General features: G+C 54.1%; 1 protein-coding gene across 12 annotated transcripts in view; it reads left to right on the forward strand.

The window, feature by feature from the left end:
• NCOA1 (nuclear receptor coactivator 1) overlaps window positions 1-20,397 on the forward strand; it is a 137,945-nt gene that overhangs the window by 116,264 nt on the left and 1,284 nt on the right. For all 12 annotated transcript variants that reach the window (XM_072331335.1, XM_072331337.1, XM_072331338.1 and 9 more), the window contains 13 exons: window positions 502-642; window positions 992-1,139; window positions 1,857-3,204; window positions 5,902-6,076; window positions 7,158-7,343; window positions 9,514-9,640; window positions 12,813-12,981; window positions 15,009-15,323; window positions 15,543-15,644; window positions 16,850-17,249; window positions 18,125-18,299; window positions 19,118-19,301; window positions 20,179-20,268. In XM_072331335.1, the coding sequence (XP_072187436.1) occupies window positions 502-642; window positions 992-1,139; window positions 1,857-3,204; window positions 5,902-6,076; window positions 7,158-7,343; window positions 9,514-9,640; window positions 12,813-12,981; window positions 15,009-15,323; window positions 15,543-15,644; window positions 16,850-17,249; window positions 18,125-18,299; window positions 19,118-19,301; window positions 20,179-20,268 (3,560 nt within the window). The remainder of the gene's footprint in view (window positions 1-501; window positions 643-991; window positions 1,140-1,856; window positions 3,205-5,901; window positions 6,077-7,157; window positions 7,344-9,513; window positions 9,641-12,812; window positions 12,982-15,008; window positions 15,324-15,542; window positions 15,645-16,849; window positions 17,250-18,124; window positions 18,300-19,117; window positions 19,302-20,178; window positions 20,269-20,397) is intronic.

The following is a 20,397-nucleotide window of genomic DNA, read 5'->3' on the forward strand; positions in this document are numbered from 1 at the left end:
CATCCTTGCATCCCATCTCTTCCATCACAGCGAGTCCTTGCACTCTCCCAAGGCTTCGGGCAGGGTGCTGAAGGCTGGGATCTGCTGCAAGTGCTGGCTTTGGTGTTTTCTTCTGCCAGCAGAAGGAAAGCTGCACTTGTGGCTCTCAAAGGGGGGTGCAGGACTGATCAAACATAGCCCACACGCAGCCACTCTCCCCTCCTTTTGATTTCAGAGGGTTCTGAGGTTGCTGATCAGTGGGATTGAAGCAGTCGTCACCATCCAGATTTGGGGTTGCTCTCAACCGAATATTGCTTTCTTCTTTATTGAAGCAGTTTGGTCACCTTCTTTCTGATAGTTCATCAGCACTACGGGCTTCCCTGCAGCCTGTGAATCCTTCTTGAGCACATCCAGACTCTCTGCTACCCCTCCATTGCTGTAAATACCCTCTTTGCACAGCTGCCTGCTTTTCCTGACACGCGTTCCGTGCCCGACTGACGTGGCTCTCCTCTCTCCACCCAGGTAAAATCATCTCCATCGACACCAGCTCCCTGAGAGCTGCCGGCAGGACGGGTTGGGAAGATTTAGTGCGGAAATGCATCTATGCTTTCTTCCAGCCTCAGGGCAGAGAGCCATCTTACGCCAAGCAGCTCTTTCAAGAAGGTAACAAGCTCCTCTCACCGGCTCTCTCCCTCTCGTGCCGAGCAGCGGTAGCTACACTACCAAGTTGATGCATAGCCCTTGTTGCTGGATAAGTGCTTTCTGGGAAAACAAACACTGCAATAGTAATTGCAGAGCGCTGGAGGGTGAGGTGAGGCGGCTGAGCATTGCTGGAAGAGCTCCTCCAGCTGCAGAGCAGCAGAGCTGGGCCAGGTATGGGGTTTCCCTTTGGGAACCCTTTGGGAAATAACAGAATTGAGGCACATCTCCGCAGGCCAGATTTGGGCATTACACTGAGGGGTTCTTCTGTTGTTGCTGAAGGTATCCCTTTGTTTTTGGTTGTCCCTATCAGTGATGACACGTGGCACGGCCTTCAGCCCATCTTATCGATTCACCCTGAGTGACGGGACGGTGCTCAGCGCCCACACCAAGTGCAAGCTCTGCTACCCCTCCAGCCCAGAAGTGCAGCCCTTCATCATGGGCATCCACATCATCGACAGGTATGTTCCTGTACCGCTGCTGCAGAGCTGTGCTCGGGTTGGTAACATGCCTGCATGTGATCCAGGAATGGAGAAACCCAGTCCTTTCCAACCATGGCTCATGGTGTTGTTTGGAGATGTGGCCACAGAATCACAGAATGGCCCTGGTTGGTAGGGACCTCAAAGATCATGAATCTCCAACCCCTCCGCCACAGGCAGGACCACCAGTACTAGACCATGAGGGATCCAGGTCTGAACACCAGCATAAAGCAGCTCTGTTGCTTTTTATTGATGACTGCCATTTGGCAAAGAGCACGGCGCGTTCAGATGAAGCTTTATAGACGTGCTTGAGATTTCTGCCTTGCCCAGAGAACTTAGGCAAAATATTTGGGGAGGGAGAGGCTCCAGAGAACTTGCAGAACAGGGTGAGGTGAGTCTGTGGGCCTGAGCTGTGCGGAGAAACATGGGGAGGATGGAGTGGGGGGGAATGGTCTGTAAGCGAGGTCCTCTGGCCAGGTGGGAGCACAGCACCCAGAGGAGGTTATGTCCCCTTTCTGGGGAGGTGTTGAAGCTGCTGCCCACCTCCCACACTACTGAAGCAGAGCTGGAGCTTGCAGGCTGCCGTTCTTCAAGCTTCAGATCTCTGCAGAATAAAAGAGTGGCAGGAGCTGTTCGGGGAATACCAAAGGTTTGGGTGAGGCCTCACGTGTTTCTTGCTTTCCCTTTTGTCTCCGGCAGGGATCACGGCATGCTGTCCCCCCAGGAGAACACTAACTCAGCCATGGCCCTTCCACGGGTCAGCCCCTCTCTGAACCCCAACATCTCTCCCGGGCAAGGCATGGCCCTGCCACCCTCCATCCCTCCCTCCAATGGCAGCATGCTGGCCACCCCTGGCAACCAGCAGCCCGGTGCCGGCCTCCACAGCAGCAACTCCAGCACCAGCCAAACGAGCTTCGGCTGTTCTCCTGGGAACCAGATAGGAGCCAATGTTGCCTTAAACCAGGGACAAGCCGGTCCCCCGAACAGTAACCACAATTTAAACCTCAATAGCTCCCCCATGAACAGCCCAGGGATCACCCCGCCTCAATTCATGTCTCCTAGGCACCGAGTCAGCCCAGGACTGGTCCCCCGACCCCGGGGACCCAGCAATCCCTTCTCCCCCACCATGCCCACCATGCACTCCCCCGTGGGCATGGCAAACAGCGGCGGGGGTGGCAGCGGTGGTGGCGGCGCCGGCTCCAGGTCCTTTCCCACCGCCCCCATAAACTCTTTGCAGGGGCTTAGCGAAGGGGCCAGCACGCCGGTGGGCTACTCCACACCACCCCCCGTGCTGAGACAGCTGGGCTCCCAGAGCTCACCCGGCCGCCTCGGCATGCAGCCCATGAAAGCGGAGTCCAAGGACAGCAAGGAGATCGCCTCCATCCTGAGCGAGATGATCCAGTCTGATGGCAGCGCAGGTGACGGCAAGCCGCTGGACTCGGGTGTGCTGCATGCCGGCGAGAGGCTCACGGAGGGGGAGAGCAAGTGCTCCCAAGCCACCAGCCACAAGCTGGTCCAGCTGCTGGCCAGCACCGCTGAGCAGCAGCTTCGGCACGCGGACGCGGACACGAGCTGCAAGGATTCATTGGCCTGCGCAGGCACTACGGGCACGCTGGGTGCCGGCAACCCGCCGAGCAGCACCTGTCCCTCCTCCCATAGCTCACTGACCGAGCGGCATAAGATTTTGCATAGACTCCTTCAGGAGGGCAGCCCTTCTGACATCACCACCTTGGCCATGGAGCATGACAAAAAGGATAACGTCCCCAACCCCGCCACCACCCCGACAGCCCCGAGCCAGCTGCCGGGTACCCCGGACATCAAGCTGGAGTCGGATGCGATGAAAAAGAAGGATGTCAAGGATCACCAGCTCCTGCGTTATCTGCTTGATAAGGACGAGAAGGAGCTCGCCGCCGCCCCGGCCCTCAGCCTGGATGATGTGAAGGTGAAGGTGGAGAAGACGGAGCAGATGGAGCCGTGCAACACCACCCCAGTGCCATTGGCCAAGCCGCCGGCCGCAGAGGAGGTCAAGCTGGAGTCACAAGGCCAGGTGAGTCTGCTCTGCTTTTGGGGTCAGCACCATCAGAAAGGCCGGCTTTCTTGGTGTTTTCCCCTCTTGCTCCACCAGCAGGTGTGATGGATGAGTGCACCCTCAGTTAAGTTTGCAGATGGGGAGGTTGGGGTGGGAAGGCCCCACGGAGGGATCTGGACAGGCTGGATAGTTGTGATAAGACTTACAGCTTTGGGTCGGAATACAGATGATCATCCCCTGTACTCAGTTCTAGTGGGGCTGCACCTCCAGTGCTGCGTTCAGCATTGGGCCTCTCACCATAAGAAAGGCACTGAGGACCATCTTAATGGTCCTACCCAACCTTCCAGGTGCTTCCATGTTTTGGTAACTTCAAGGCAGTGCTGAGAGAGGAAGGAGGAAGCTTTCCTGAGGCGCATAAGAATGGGAAAGGAGCGGTGCTGCTTGCTGCAGGTGGCAGGCCTGAATGGGCAGGGGACGATGTGAGCCTTGCCAAGTGAAAGGGCTCTTAATTCTGCATCTCTGGGCACATTCAGGACTCGTGTCCCCGGGAATTCTCAATCTGTTGCCCTCTTGTTGGCTGAGATTAGCAATTATACAGGCCTTTTAGTTATCCTAAAAGTATTATTAAATTGAATAATCCAGTGACAGATCTCCGCAATAGAGATTGGAGTGTATAAATATTCATTACACGCAGCTATGAATAGAAGAGATTTCTTATTTTTGAAAGCCAGGGGAGATGGTAACATGGATAAGGCTGCTTAATCCTTTTTAAGCAAAGAGAACAGAGAGGCTGACATTCAGAGCAGGGCTGATAGCCTGCTTACTGACTGTGTCAAATGGGGCTGAGAGGTGCGGTGTGAATAACGGAGTGCTCCCAAAGCCTCCAATGGCAACACGCAGTGAGTCTCTTAATAGGGTTAAGGGCTCATTTCTCCTGGGAGTTGTGGTCAGTGATCCTGCAGGAGAGTGGGAATCTCACTCGTTATCTCTTGCTGTGATCATAGAATCATGGAATGGGTCGGGTTGGCTGCCCATGGAGATGCTGGGGTCACCAGCCCTGGAGGTGCTCATGGAACATGGAGACGTGGCACTGGGGGATGTGATCCGTTGGCATGGTGGGATGGGATGGGGTTGAGCTTGGTGATCTCAGAGGTCTTTTTCAACTGGAATGATCCTCTGACTCTATGAATTGACTCTACTTTGGGAGGACCCAAGTCAGGATGTGCCTGTCTCGGAAGGGAGCCGGCTGCCTTCCAGTTTTGGGATGCTTAGCTTTGGAGATCTTGGAGCCTGGCTGTGGTGATGAGCCCCTCTGCTCTGCTGTTGGAAGCAAGCTCATGTTTTTAGCCTTGCCCATGGCTTTTGATTTCCAAGTATCTCTCCCCAGACAGCTGGAGAATGGCAAACCCGTGCATGGGACCACAAGTGCTCCTAAGAGGTAATAACGAATGCCCCGTGCTCCTCCAGGATCTCTTCCAGGAAAGGAGGATGCTTGGGGATGCTCAGCTCTGACTGCAGCTCTGCTCTGTGTGGAGAGTGGAGAGGTGCAGGCGTGGTCACTTGGAGGGCACCACGGGCTGCTGTTAATTGCATTCATCTCATCTGTCGTAAGGGAAGCAATAATGACTCTGCTTGAGGGCATCAGTAATGCCCGAGTGCGTGAGGATACCCTGCATTGCAGGGCTCTGGGTTAGGGTCAGATAGAAGACATGCACAGGAGAGCACAGTCCTGAATGTTGCATTATAAATGCTGCCTGCTGCTCATCATCAGCGTTGCCTAAACATCATTTAAGTCTCAAAATGCCACTGGAAACAAAAAAACCACCCTATGGTGTGTGATAACAGCCCCACTTCATTCCTGCAGTACAGGCAGCAGGGATGGGGACAGAGCCCTGCACAAAGGCAGGACAGAAATGTGACACTGGTGGGGATGTCAGAGGTGCCTTTGTGGGCTCAGCCCCCCCCTGGATCCGACAGCATTCCTCCTGTGTGATCCCTTTGTTTGGTGCTTGAGAACACTGGGAGGTTTTTTTGTCCCTATTCAGAAAGGGGGAGGGAAGGTAAGAAGTAATGCAAGCAGACAGAGCTGTCCTCTGCAGTTTTCCTTGCCACACTTGGATAGATCTGGAGATGGCTCCTTTCAGTTGGACCCGTGCAGAACGGTAACCCTGAAGCCTTCCAGGAGGCTGTGGATGCCCCATCCCTGCAGGCATTCAAGGCCAGGCTGGATGTGGCTCTGGGCAGCCTGGGCTGCTGGTTGGCAACCCTGCACACAGCAGGGGGTTGGAACCAGATGGTCACTGTGGTCCTTTTCAACCCAGGCCATTCTATGATTCTACAATTCTATGATCTCGTGTTTTAAATCGCTCTTGGTTTTATATGGCTGTGTTTGTGGAGCTGTTGCAGCACATGGGCTGCAGGGAACGTGGGCATTGGGCATGGGGGGGAGGGTGGGTTGGGGTTGGATTTGAGGATCCTAAAGGCCTCTTCTAACATGAGTAATTCTATGTGCATTCATCTGAGATTGTCCAGGGTTGATCCCAGCGTTGCTTAATTCCATCCCGTCGCCACCACCAGCTCTGGAGTGCTTTTGATATGAAGCATCATCGGTGCCCATTTCTGTGATCTGGGGCTGATCCTTTCCCACCGAGCTCCCTTTTGTATCACCGCAAAGGAATCAAACTCACCCACCTGTGCTCTCCTTTCCTTCCTCAGTTTGCTGCCGAACTGGAGCAGCTGGACCAGCTCCTGCCATCACTGGAGAAAGCTGCTCAGCTGCCGGGCTTATGCGGGCCGGAGAGGAATGAGAGCAGCGTGGCTGTCAAACCCGAAATGCTGGCAGCCCCCCTGCAGCCCAACACTGCCCCCAGAGCCCCCGCCGGCCTCAACCGTAGGTGTCATCCCCAGGGTTCATCCCCACGTGGGGTCCTCGGGGGGTGGGAGCACAGGTGATGCTCGGGGGGATTTGGGTTCTCTCCATGTTGAGCAGTTTGACCTCTGGAAATAGAGGTTTGGAAGCGTTGCTGTCACTTTGGGACTGAGCACGCCCAGGTTTAGTGTCTGAACTGATAGGGAGGGGTTAACATAGAAGAAAACGCACTGCTTTTTTTTCTCCAAAGTGAGCAGTTTCACCCCTAGAAAGGAAGGTTTCTCTCCTGAAGGAGCCCACAAGCAAGGGAGAAAGTCGAGCGCCCCAACTGTGGCTCCTTGGCTTCCCATGCTGGGTTGTGAGATGCAAACAGGGCCAGCCAGCTTTTACCAAGCAGAGCATGAACTTGGCTGTACGAATGCACTCAAGTTACAGCGCTGTTGCCTGAAGCCCGTGCCACGTGCCTGTCCTGATCAGCAGCCCTGTGCCACCCTCACTGGTCCCCTTCAGTCCCCTGCCAGCTCCAGCATAAGCACTGCAGCCAGGACAGGCCCCATTGGGCTTTGTCCCATGTATCATTTCTCCTGGTGCACGGCTATGGTTTATTCCATCCCCTGCATCACTGCCCAGCAGAAATACAGAAGAGAAGGTTTGAGCATGAACAGAAGCATTCGCTACGTGCTCCCTGCTGGCAAACTGCAGCTCAACTTGTGAAAATCCATGCAAATGAGAGTTGTAACGACGCGAGGCTTAACGGCATCGTTTTCCCATGTGGTTTTAATTGATTTAAAGCCAGCAATGCCCAGCAGAACGTAGCTGGAGTGCACACAGGCAGCATCGCGGAGCATCACTCGTAATACTGCTGCTCCCCTGAGAGGAATCCCCATTCACTGTGAAGGAATCGCTCCTCGTCCTCTCTTCTAGCAACGTACAAAACCTGTTTATATACATATTATAGGTTCAAACCTTCTCCTTTACCCCAGAGTACCCAGTGTCAGCTTCCTGGTGGGGCACTGCATCCGCCGGTGGTGTTGGGGATGAGCTCGTGGGGAGAGATGTGCATTTTTATACAGACGCGTTTATCTTTGTTTTTCAAACCCAGCTATCAGCAGCGGGCAGGGCATGCAGGCGGCTCGGGCCCCTTTTGAGTTCTGCGACCCGCTGGAGCCAGCTCAGCTCAGGCCAGTTGCTTTCCCCGCAACCAATGGCAGCAGCCCACGGCCCCGAGCGCCAGCCGAGCAGGGCAGGGGCGCTGTGCCGGGACCAAACCCCTTCCCACCTGATACAGGTACGTGTTGCCATGGGCGTCTGCTCTGCTCAGCCAGCTGTGAGAGCAGAAAGGGGATGTGTGTGGAAAGCTCTCCGCTGGGGGGCTGTTTTTGGGGCCAGATCTCCCTGTTACAAACGGGGAAGGCCAAGGGGAAGTCTTGAGAGGTGATGGCTTTGAGTAGGACTAGGGGAGGTTCAGGCTGAGTGTTAGGAGACATTTCTTCTCTTATAGGGTGATGATGCAGTGGCACAGCTGCCCAGGGAGGTGGTGGGGTCACCGTCCATGGAGGTGCTCCAGAGCCATGGGGATGTGGCACTGAGGGATGTGGGCTGTGGGCCTGGGGGGGTGGGCTGGGTTTGGATGTGGGGATCTGAGAGGTCTTGTCTAACCTGAATGCTTCTGTGATTCTGCATTCATGCTTGTGGATGCATCTCCCTTTGTTGCTCAGATGGCCCCATGTCTGTGCAAGACATATGGGAGCACACTGGCCTGAATTTTCACTTTGTTCTTTATGCCCATGCTCTGTATTCCCCCATCTGAGATCTGAGCTTTCCTCCCCCAACAGATTCCCCTCTTTTCCCAACGTTCCCAGCCTGCTGAGCTGCTCAGCACTACAGTTTTCTTCCCCATTCCAAGCAGTGCCCAGCATCAGCCCTGCACCAGCTGCAGGGTCCCACCCGCGACCTTCCCTCCTCTCGAGGCTGTTGTGCAGCTGCAGTGTGACATCCGCCTCCATGACCACGAGCAGCTGCAGGCTGATGCTTTGCTTGGGAAAAAACTGCAGTTTTCAGCAGAAACAGAACTGGGAACTGTTGTCAGGCAAGCAGGGAAGGCTCGGAGCACAGCACTGCGGCTGCGCGGGGCCGGCCCCACTGGAGCTACTGCTGCCACTGCTTTTATCTGCCTGTTGCCAAGCAACCTTAAGGCTTTTTTTTCTTTCTTTCCAAGACATTTCAAGAAGTAAAGGAACACCTCTCCCTGCTTCCATCCAACAGCAAGCTTAGGGCTCTTGTGTTTCGGTGCAAAACCCACAAAAATAGGCTCAATCCGGGAGCTGTCATTGCTTGGAGCTGAGGATGCCTTGGAACAACAGGGAAGACAGCAAGCACTGCTGGGTTTGTCCCCAGATGGGGCAGTTCCCTGTTGTGGACATGCCACCAAGACACCAGGTCCCACCTCCAGTTCCTCTGCCCTCCCCATTTCTGCTGGGATGCTGGAAGCTCAGCTGGTAGCACCTCAGTTCTCAGCAGTGCTGTATTTTATTGGGGGGGGGGAAATCATCACAACAGAGCTTAGCGAAGTTAAAAAATGAATAAAGATTCGCATCCTTGGTAACCATCTTTGTAAGTATTTTCCCTGCAAACCCATGGGACGGCGTATCCCGAAGCAGCAATCCCAACCTGACCAGAAGTGGGCTTATCCCCCATGTCCGTCTGCATGGGGCTCCACGGCCAACTCAGCCAAGGCATTCTCTGCTCTTCTGGGGGTGTTAAGAATGGTGGAGATGCGGCACTTGGGGATGTGGTCAGTGGGTACAGTGAGGACACGCTGGGGTTGGACTGGCTGATCTTAGAGGTCTTTTCCAGCCTTAATTGATTCTATGACTCCGTGGTTCTATTTCGAGTTGGATGATGTAAAGTCTCCATCCACATAAATCTCCCTGTCCTGGGCTCAGGCTCCAAGTTCTGCTAAACTTAATCTAATTGCATTGGCTCTTTTCCCTGCACAAATTAACTTTTCTCCAGAATAGAGTCAGAAGATGCTAATGGGTGTGTGCTATTTTTCCAACTAAAATCTCCAGCGCTAACAGCTGGCCTTCAAGAACGAGCCCTCTGACTTGACTAGAGAAACCTGCTGGAAGTGTTCAGGAAAGGGGAACTGAACCGGGTTCATAGCATTGGTTCATATGGAGGACATGTAGATCTGGTGGAGCAGCCACACAGGTGTTCACCCAAAGCCCAGGCTCATCCTTTGGGTTTGGAAATGAGACTGAGCTCTGAATCTTCTTGAATGTTTCCTCTAACAGTGGATTTATCTGCAGAAAGCAGCAATGCCTCCATGGCAGCGTGCCTTGAGCATGGCCATGGCACCTTGGCTGTGGTTTAGTCCACTCCCAGCATCTCTCAGCGTGCCTAAGCCCCCCTTGCCATGCTAACATTTCCTCTCCCAACCCCTCTTCTTCCTGCAGGGATGTCAGAGCTGGAGATGGGGGTGCCAGATCACCAGTTTGGGCAGCCGGGCATGGGCGAGCAGATCCCATGGACAGACAACAGCATGGCACCCATGAACCGAGGCACGCTGAGTAAACCTGAAGAGTAAGTACGATGGCTGAGCGGTTTCCCAACCTCACCCAGCAGGACTTCGGGGTGCTCTGGCAATTTCTGCCTCTGTAAACAGGGCACGCACCATCAATTCTTGGTGCGGACCCAATGAATTCCATATATCCACACTGAAAGTCCTCACTAACCAATAGTGCAGCTAGAATTGTCCCACATTTTTCTTTCTGGGGTCAGCAGTGGCATCTCGAGAGCCATGGGACAGTTTTGTGTCTTCATGTCACTGCAGCTCTTGGCTGTCCCCATTTGCTTGGCTTCAACTGAAAGGTCCTCTTTAGGTCCTTGCCCTGTGGAGCAGCCAAGGAGTCAGCAGCTCAGCATGCAGCATCACTCCTTGGCTGTAAATGCTATAGCAATGCTATAGCAGGAGCCTGGAGGTCAGTTATTTTGGGGCTGGAGGTGAGGAGGGCAGGGAGCCCTGCTGGTGCTGCTCTCTGCTTGATGCCATACAGGGGTCACAGGGCTCCCTCATTCAGGAGCTCTCCAAGGCATCAGCACTGACAGTGTGGACAGAGGCTGAGTCCTTCCCCGTGCCCAGGTACCTGTTAGATAGATGATGAGCTCTGGGAAGATCCTTTTGCAGCCCTTGCTGCTGATACCCATCCATGGGTTGCTAATTAAATCCTTAACAGATAAGCTTCTGTTTAACTGCCATGAAAAGCAAATGTATAAGAATTGCATTTGAGCAAGGCAGGAGCCAAACATCTTCTTGTAGGAGCTAAGTTTGGATTAATTTCTAAAAGCTCTTCACTCAGCCCAATGAAAGAATTACCGAAGTGGGCTCTGTTGTTGCACATGGATCTTGGCTGGAAAGACTCAGCCTCTCATTGCTTGAAAAAGCTGGGAGATAAAACCAGTCGCTGTTTAAATGAGGAGGAGCATTTACATCAGCTCGAGTCCCTGCTTCGAGGAAGCAGCTTCCCTTTTACATCTCAGTGGGCGTCGCAGTTTCGTTGTCAGTGTGAGATCCGTGGGGCATATCCAGCAAAGGGCAGAGCAGTTCTAAAAATCAATCTTGGTTTTAAGCTACAAATGTTCCTTACGATGCTGCTTCACTTGCTTTATCAGGGGAAAATGACCTTACCTTACTCAGCAGCACTGTACTCCAAACACGGAGCCAGGCAGCCTTACTGGTGCCCAGCTCACTTCCCACCTCACTGCCCTGCAATAACTTGAGCAGCCCTACGGCTGATGGAGCTCCATAGGTGAGAGCTGCCTTGGCAGTCTCTGAAGCAGCACTTTGAGTCTCCAGGAGCAAAAAGCAGTTCCTGAGTTGGAGATAAGACTTGCTCCTCAGCATCCCCTCCCAGAGCTTGCTTCAGCACAAGGAAGGGGTTTGCCAGCCTTTGCAGAGGTCTTTAGGCTCTGCTTTGGTACAACAGCCTTGAAAATCAATAACGGAGAATTTGAAGTGAGCAGATTCCTCTGTAAAGCTGGAGAGGAAGTCTAAAGTCAGAGGCTTGGTTGGGATCTGTGCATTTCCATCTAGTGGCACATCCATAAACTGCAAAACCCAACCCGGGCTTCAGCGGAGAGCGGGGCTTCTGCCATGCTGTGCTCTGCACTGATAACGTGCATGGATTGTTCTGCATTGTGTGCCTTCAGTTGGGCTCCAGCTGCAGAGCATTTCCTCTCTTAACTGTGTTACCAACAGAGCTTTTGCTTTAGGGGTTGTAAAGGTTTTCCAGCTGCAAGGTATGTATCCATCACCAGAGCTCCCGCCTTGCTCAGTGAGCTGACCCTCCTGGCCAAGGGAGCTTCTTTGCAAGCTCTCCTTGTTTCCAACCCCTCTGGATCTTCAATTCTTGATGAAGTGGGACAGTTACAACATGCTCTCTCCTGTGCCCTGAGCCCAAGTGCTCTGTGCCATTGATGGTAGAGACACGTCGGACCAGGTCCAAGGCACCTTGAACCACATCCAGGATGCTGCAGGCGGCTCTCATACATGTTCCTCTAATCCCACAAGATCAAGAATGTCACCCAGGGCCCAGCTTGATGACCACGGCACTGTTATGTTGTGCCAGCAGAGATGCACTTGGTGCCCAGGATATCTGTGCTGGGCAGGAGCTTTTGGAGGCCATGTCAGGGAGATGTTTTATGGGACTTCAAGCAATGTTTGACACCAGATTCCTCCCACCTTCCAGCATGGGGCTGACCTGCATGTGGTGCAGCATACATGGTGCTCACTGGAGGTTTATTTTGGGTTGTACTGTCCCACGGTCTCCTTATAAACCATCCATGCAGAGGCCTGTTGTGAGCCGAAGAGGCGTTGCCAACCTGCATTCATCCTCTCATTGCCTGTTAATGCAGAGAAAAACTTTGTCCCCCACTTTCTCTTCAGGATTGATGGCTTTGAGCAGCCAGCTCTGATCTTCGGCTTTAGCCTTCCAAACGGTTCAGTACAAAGCAGCCAGTAGCAGGGACCTGGGCTGTAGGAAACCAGCCCTGCTTTTCACCTCCATCTCCCTGCTTCCCTCTCTGCCCCTGCTCTGTAATGTAAGAAATCCCAGCGCCGAGTATTTCTTTCCCTGGATTAAACTGCGTGTGTTGGCTGCAGCACTCTCAGTCCCATTGGCTTCAGTTCCTTACTGTACATCTGGTCCTCATCTGGAGCTAAAAGGATAAACATGTCTGCTGCTTGGGAACTGCTGGCATGCTCCAGTTCTCTCCTTTGTGTCTCTCTGCGAGCGTGATGTGCCATGGCTCCTTTCATTGTGTCAGACCCGGCAAATCCGATTGACTCCAATTAGTCACGTCATTGGAATGTCTCTCATTACATATTAATCTTATTCCCAAAGAATATTGAGCGAGCTTGTCAGAAATCTTCTTTTTGCAGCTAAAAGGTTCCCTCTGCCTTCAGCTGTTTCTTTTCCAGCTGTCCCAGTGCCTTCCCAACCTCCCACTCCTCTCCCCGTGCATGTTGTGCTCTGCCTCCCACTGCCCCGTCTGTAACTCCTGTAGAGCAAAAGCACCAAGTGGTCCTCCAGCACCCCACTGAAGCCCAATGTTGGCTCCATTCCCAGTGGGATTTCATCCTGGCACTGGGGTCGTGGGTGGGAGGCCAACAGCGCAGAGTGGGATTTCCTATAGCTCAGCCCCACTGTTGCTTCGACAGCCCTTCACGTGTCTCCTTGGGCTTTTGTCCCCACAGCCCCTGCATCACCTCGCAGCTGGATGAGCTCCTGTGTCCTCCCACCACCCCGGAGGGCCGCAACGATGAGAAGGCGCTGCTGGAGCAGCTCGTGTCCTTCCTGAGTGGCAAGGATGAGACAGAGCTGGCCGAGCTGGACCGAGCCCTCGGCATCGACAAACTGGTGCAGGTAAGAGAGGCTCAGTGAGGCCTGGAAGAGGTTGGGGCCAGGGTCAGGTCATAACAGTCATAGAACAGCTGAGGTTGGAAGAGACCTTAAGGATCATCCAGTTCCAGCAGATGCCGAGCTCTGACATGAGCGTGAAGGAGGATTTCCAACATCTGGTCACGGGAGGCCAGATGTGAGTGGGAACACGCATCAGATTCGGAGGGGATATTTAATCCTCTGCCATTCCACCAAGAAAAAAAAAAAGAGTTGGAAAGCATCCCCATGAAATCCAATAGGCCACTCTCAGCTTAAAAACGCCATCCCCCATGAGAAACGTCAGCCCTTCAAAGGGCAGCTCATGTGTCGGGGTGTGGGGAGGGCTGGCAGCCCGGCCCGCTTCCCCGCCGCGCTCAGGGCTGGGGCGTGGAGGAGCCTTCCAGCTGGAGTCCCACAGGCAGAGATTCCTGAGCCTTAATTGTGCTGCCTAATAATACAACTAATGGCCTGGCTGGTATGAGAGCCCGCAGCCCTCGCTGTTGAGATTGGCTTACACTGCAGCTGCCTCTTTCCTCTAATTTAACCACGGGAAAAAAGACAGTTTTGCTCCGGCGTTGCCATCTGATTCAGATAGCACCATGGCCCCGGCTACAGGCACCCGTGCAGAGGCATCTGAAAGATTCGGGTTGTCCTAAATAACAGGGCAAGGCCAGGGGGAAGCCTGAATTTAGGCAGAGAGCAAAGGACGTGGAAGATGAGCTGCATTGCTCGGGTTTTTTCATAGAGTGGTTTCTCTTTCCGTGCCCTGCGGAGCTCACGTGCTTTTTCCAAAACAACGAACAGAACTGGAAGCCCATGAATCACAGAATCATAGGATCATTCGGGTTGGAAAAGACTTCTCAGACCCCCAAGTCCAACCCCACCCCACTATCCCCACTGATCGCATTTCTCAGTGCTGCATCCCATGGTTGTGGAACACCTCCAGGGATGGTGATCCCACCACCTCCATGGGCAGCCTGTCCAGGATGCTTTACCAGCAGGTAGGACTTCCCATCCCTGAGGAGAGCTCAGGGGTTTACTCTGACTTCAGATTTTTGCACTAGAGGCCAAGATACTTGCCCTGGGGATGCTTTGTCACCTCAGGATATGGATGGACCTCCTTGACTTTCCCCGAGTCCTCTCCAACCCTCTCCTCGACTACTGAGGATGTGGGGTGAGGAAGAGCTGCAGATATCTGCACCCAGTTTCATCAGGAGATGGGTAGAAAGTAGATATCTTGGGAAGAAAAGATGAGAAAAGCCTCAAGTCTGGTTTTAGGCTACTGTTTTATGACCTGGAACCCAGTCCTTGAGCCATATATATTCCATCTTCAGTTATGGAAGAGGGAGAAGGCCTACGTCCCATGTTCATGCTGATCCTCCAAGTGTGATTCTCTGCCCAAAGAGATGATGCTGATGAGGTTGGTGAGACCCTGGCATAAGCTGCCCATAGAAACTGTGGGTACCCCATCCCTGGAGGTGCTCAAGAACGAGATGGATGGCTTTGGGCAACCTGGTCTGGTGGGAGATGTCCCTGCCGTGGTTCCTGCCGTGGTTGGAATTGGACGGGCTTTAAGGTCTCTTCCACCTCAAGCCATTCTAGAATTCCATGACTCCATGATTCTGCGGTTCTGTGATCTCACTATTACATGTTTCTATGGTTCCATGGTTCCGTGGTTCTACAGTTCTGTTATTCTGTGGTTCCATGATTCTATGGTTCTGTGGTTCCATGATTCCCTGGTTTCCATAATTCCATGAGCAGTGAGCACACCGCAATCCATCACTGCTTTGGACACAGATGAACCCCAAGCCCATCTCAAAGGATGTTTTTTCTTGGGTCCTTGCGCCAAAACAAGCCAGCAGGAATCACTCCCATCCCTCCAGTTTTATCAGAGCCTTGAGGAATGATGGTTAACCCCACTTGGGATAGCTGTGGGCTTGAGCTGTGCTGGATGGGGATGGCTGCAGTTGGGGCTCCAGCATAAAGGTTTCCCTCCCTCTTCTCCCTTTCAGGGCGGCGGGCTGGAAGCCCTAACAGAGCGGTTCCAGCCCCAGCAAGCCACCCCTCCGCTGATGATGGAGCAGAAGCCCGGCATGTACCCCCAGCCTTACTCCTCTGCATCTCCCACCACCAACCTCCCTGCCGCCTTCCCCGGCATGGTCCGGCAGAAGCCGTCCTTCGGTCCCATGCCGGTGCAGGTCCCGCCGCCGCGCGGTGCCTTTCCCACCACCATGGCCATGCAGCCCCGGCAGGCGCTCAGCCGACCCCCCACGGCTCCCAACCAGCTGCGACTTCAGCTGCAGCAGCGGCTGCAGGGCCAGCAACAGGTAAAAGTCCCCACACCCCACAGCTGGATCCATGGGTGGGAGGGATGCAGCGTCCTCCCTGCAGTAGCGGTTCTGCAATGAGGGGAGATTGGAAGGGCTTCGAGTAGATTGGAAAGGCTTTGAGTAGCTGGAGGGTGGCTGGACACTAAGGGAAAATACTGCTGGAACATCTGCATCTGTTGCTGGAAAACCTTCCTGACTTTCCTCCCTTCTGTGCAGCTGATCCATCAGAACCGGCAGGCGATTCTCAACCAGTTTGCAGCCAACTCCCCCGTGGGCATCAACATGAGGGCAGGCATGCAGCAGCAAATGACCCCGCAGGTAAGGGGGATGCGATGCAGTGGCACAGGGCAGCTCAGTCCCATCTGCATGTTCCCTGTGGATGGGAGCATCACCCACCATGCAGAGGGGTGGCTCCAGATGTGTCTTTGTGATTCTTTTTCCTCCCTCTTTACTCCGTCCCCTACGCCTGGGTAAGGCACAAAGACCTCATTATCACTTAGAGACAAACGTGCCAAGATGGTTAATTGAGAAGGATCTCTGGGAAATAGATGCCATCCTTTAAATACCAGAATCTCCAGTGAAATCTTCTTAATGATCCTGCAAATCCCCAGGCCCTAAAGTTCTTGTTTCACTTCTAATAAAGTGGATAAAACATCTGCTCCCTGCAAGGAGGAGTTGGAAAGCGTAGCTGAGTTCTGGTAACTTTATTCCACTTCTCTGAGAAGCCTGCAAGTTAAGCCTGCTGTTAAAGCATCGCAACATCTCTGGTGGGGAATATGAGCTGCAGACGGAGGGACCCAGAGCTTTCCATCAGGGCTCCCTTGGCAGTTGTGATGGCTTTGTTGCTCTCCCCTTGCTGTGCTGTAGCTCCTGTGGTGATGGATGGGAGCACATCTGGCCCAGCAGCTGGGGGAGGAGCCCAGTGCCAGGGGAAATGTCATGGGGTGATTTCATGGGGTCAAGGTTGAAGATCCTGGGGTTGAGAGCTCCTTCCTGGGAGCCTTCCCTGAAGGGCACAGGAACAGGTTGCCCAAGGAGGCTGTGGATGCCCCATCCCTGCAGGCATTCAAGGCCAGACTGGATGTGGCTCTGGGCAGCCTGGGCTGCTGGTTGGCGACCCTGCACACAGCAGGGGGTTGGAACCAGATGGTCATTGTGGTCCTTTTCAACCCAGGCCATTCTATGGTCATATGAAGGCACAAGAGGTGGCATTTTCTGTGTCATCTAGAAGTGATGGTCCAATAACGAGGCGATCATACCTGATAATGGGGCAGTCATACAAGCTTTCCCATTTGTCTGGCAGACACAGCCTGGATGGGGGATGATCCTTTGAGCTCCCCAACCACTGATCTGTACAAACCACCCAATCTACAGCATTTCCCCCATCGCTCCTTGGTGCTGTGTTCCCATTTTTCCCCCCGGCTTCCCTTCACAAATAGAGGCCGGGTTGTCGCTCCCGAGGCTCTAAACTGTACACTGAGATGCAAAGAGGAGTTAACTCTTCACATCTTCCTTCCCCACAGCCTCCCCTCAACGCCCAGATGCTGGCCCAGCGTCAACGTGAGCTGTACAGCCAGCAGCACCGGCAGCGGCAGCTCATGCAGCAGCGAGCCATCCTCATGCGACAGCAGAGCTTCGGCAACAACCTCCCACCCTCAGCTGGGCTCCCGGTGCAAATGGGGGCCGCCCGCCTCCCCCAGGCTCCCCCACAGCAGTTCCCTTATCCCCCCAACTACGGTACGAGCCCCGGGAACCCTCCCACCTCCACCAGCCCCTTCTCTCAGCTGGCGTCCAGCCCTGAGGCCGCGTTGGCCAACCGTGGTGGCATGGTGAGCAGGGGGATGATGGGCAGCGTCGGAGGGCAGTTCGGTGCTGGGATGACGCCGCAGATGCAGCAGAACATCTTTCAGTATTCAGGATCAGGTAGGTGGGGAGGGAGGGGACTGTGTGCCCCTCTTGGTACCAGCATCTCTGGGTAGGGGGCGTTTGGCAAGGGCAGACTGCAGGGGTGTAGGGAGAGGAGAAGAGCAGGGATGATCTTTGAAAGCCCACGTTTAGCAAATAGCACATGGGATGGATTTTGCTGCCATTGGGGTTTCGCTTGCATTTACACCAGCAGTGTAAAAGCAATGGGGAAGGATAGGCAAAGGGCACAGCCACACTGCCACCATTTCACACCGCATCTCACTGCTCTGCATATCCCAAATCTTTCCTGGTTGGATCCCCATAGAAATAGATGATTTTGGAAACCGATTCATTTCTTTCTGCAATAAGCAAACTAGAAAAGCAGTTCTCTGAAGTATGCTTCCTTAAATGCCTGTGCTCTGGAAATGTCCTTGTTGTCACTGAGATGTCAGAAATGAGCCGCGGGCAGCTCACACTTCTTGCCTGGGCGCAGAGCTCTGATTACATTGGTGAGCCTGTGCACGGGGGTGCGTGGATGCTGTTGGGTGGTTGAAGCTGCTCCCATTCAGCAGCAGCGTGGCACACGTAACTGATGAGCAGAGCCTTGCAGGAACCCCCTTTGCCATTGTCTTGGCATCACCTTGGCTATTTTCTATCCAGATGTGGTAGGAAGTAGAAGCACCTGCTGGTGGAAACCACATGGTGGGGTGGTTTCCCCAGTCATCCACCTATGAGTTGTTTGAATTCAGTGATAGAGCTGCTTGTGGTGAAAACCAGAGACTCCGAGAGCCAAAGTTGCGGGTTTGATGGTAGCAGTTTTAGGACGAGGAGGAGGAAGAGGGCAGGCTGCTAATGGGTGCCACAGCTGATGCTGTCTGTCCTTCCTTCCCCAGGCATGGGTCAGCAGAATGAACCCGCCTTCGCCCCCTCGCTCAGCCCCAGCAGTCCCCTGATGTCACCACAGCTCCCGCCGTCGCAAAGCCCGATGCTGCAGCCAGCACCGCCTGCACCGGGCTATCAGTCACCTGACATGAAGACATGGCAGCAGGGAGCCATGGGGAACAGCAAGTAAGGTCATCATGGTGTCATTGTGTGGGTCGGGATGGAAGGGACAGTAAAGGTCATCTAGCTCCTACCACTAATGACCTGGGCTAGGGCAGCCTGGGTGGGTAGGTGAGACGTTGGAAGAGCAGACAGGACACCAAGAACAGACACGGTGACACCAAGGGGACAGTCCCAGCCTGTGTTCTCACTCCATGTGCAAGTCAAGCACTGACCCATGGCTTCATGCTCACCTCATCTTGGGATGGCCAGAAGGACCCAAAGCAGTGGTTTAAATCTGTGAGGAGCTCTTGGAGTGAGGTGGCTTCATTATGTCTTGTGAAAGCTGATTGACTTTGGAAATGGGACAGTGAATGGGGCCACGTCTGGCAGTCCCAGTACAGCCCACTCTTGTGCCTCCTAAAGATTCTTCCAGCTCCAGGCTGGAGAAGTGAATGGGAAGAACCACCAGACTTCTGCTTGGTTTGTGCAAGTCAGGTTGGAGCTTCAGGCCAGTGGAAATGAACAATTAAAAAGCTCATTTGGGGGTTACATCACTTTTGTGCCTGCAAGTAGCTCAGCTGACCTTCCCTGGTCAGGCAGAGCTTGGGGTCACCTCACCCAGGGTTTTGCATCGCTTCCTTGATGGTCCCCCCTCTTGTTGCCCCTCCTGCCCCACCACTTCACACTGAGGGCAGATGTTCCTATGGTGGTCACCAGCCTTAGAGGGCTTCCTCGGGTGGCTGAAGCTCCTCTGATGGCTCCACACGCTTCAACACTTCCAGAACAGGCAGGCAGACAGCATCCTCCCACCAGCACCTGGCTAACCCTTTTCTCTCCATCAGCGTATTCAGCCAAACGGGGCAGACCCAGCCAGCACCAGCTCAGCAGGGAATGTACAACAACATGAGCATCACAGTCTCCATGGCAGGAGGAAACACCAACGTCCAGAACATGAATCCCATGGCGGGACAGATGCAGATGAACTCGCTGCAGATGCCTGGGATGAACTCCATGTGCTCGGAGCAGGTCAGTGCTGCTGCTCACGGCCCACTCCGGCTTTCTGGAGGGTTGTTTTCCTAATGGGTCTCCCCAGCTTTGTTAGATTCATTTTCTTTTTGCTGTAGTATTTCCATCTACAAGCAACTCATATCCCAGCTTTCACCTGGCTGTGGCTTTAGTGCTGGGGCTTTGCCACAATGCATTTCAGGATTCCCCTTTTTCAGCCTTTCCCAAGAGGGGCAGCAGATGTCCCTGCTCCATTAACGGTGCCCTGAGCTGTGTTTGACCTGGGAAAGGCTGCAGCTTCCATGTCCTTAGGGGAAGGCAGAGCATCCCCAGCACCTCCAGAGCTGCTTTGGCGAGGTGTTGGGGGTGGGTTTGCACGTCTCCTGGTGGCTGTATCCAAACTGAGGGGCAGGTGTGGAGACCTGCACTTGGCTGACTGTACCTGGGACACTGCCACCAGCCACAGCCAAGCACTGTGGCTGTTTGAAGCTCTGCCCCTCCTGAAACTTTAGCTGCTGGGGTTTGTCGCAGTGCCATTAAGCTCCTTGGAGCTGCTCTTGGCTCACTGGGTTTGTGTGGGAGTGCTGCAGGCTGGGGCTTGCAGCTTCCCCAGCGGCTTTCCCCCCCTCGTGTCAAATGCATTTGGTGACATGCCATGCTCCCTGGAGACCACGTGTCCCTGGCAGCAGCCCAAGGCAAAGCGCAGGAGGTTGGGAGAAAGGCAGAATGAGTCCCAGCCTCAGAATGAGAGGACGCTGGTGCTGCCCCATGGGCTTCCCCTCCCCAAAACCTACCTGGGTTCTGTGTTTCCCAGACCCACCCAGCTCAGCTTGAGGGGGTGATGAGTGCCCTGGGGACGTCCAGAGCCCATGCTGAGCTTTGTTATTGCTTTTGACAGGTAAACGACCCAGCGCTGAGACCCACGGGCCTTTACTGCAACCAGCTTTCCTCCACTGACCTTTTGAAAACAGAAGCAGATGGGGCGCAGGTCAGTAAGAAACTGCTAAGCACATCTCAGGTACAGAGAGAGATTGCTGTGCTCCCAATAAAACCTGAACGTTCTCCAGCCATGCCATGTTGGCACGCTTGGCACCAGGCAAGCTGTTAGCCAGGGCTG

Source organism: Excalfactoria chinensis, chromosome 3 (genome assembly GCF_039878825.1).
Source record: "Excalfactoria chinensis isolate bCotChi1 chromosome 3, bCotChi1.hap2, whole genome shotgun sequence".
In the NCBI taxonomy this organism is placed as follows: domain Eukaryota; kingdom Metazoa; phylum Chordata; class Aves; order Galliformes; family Phasianidae; genus Excalfactoria; species Excalfactoria chinensis.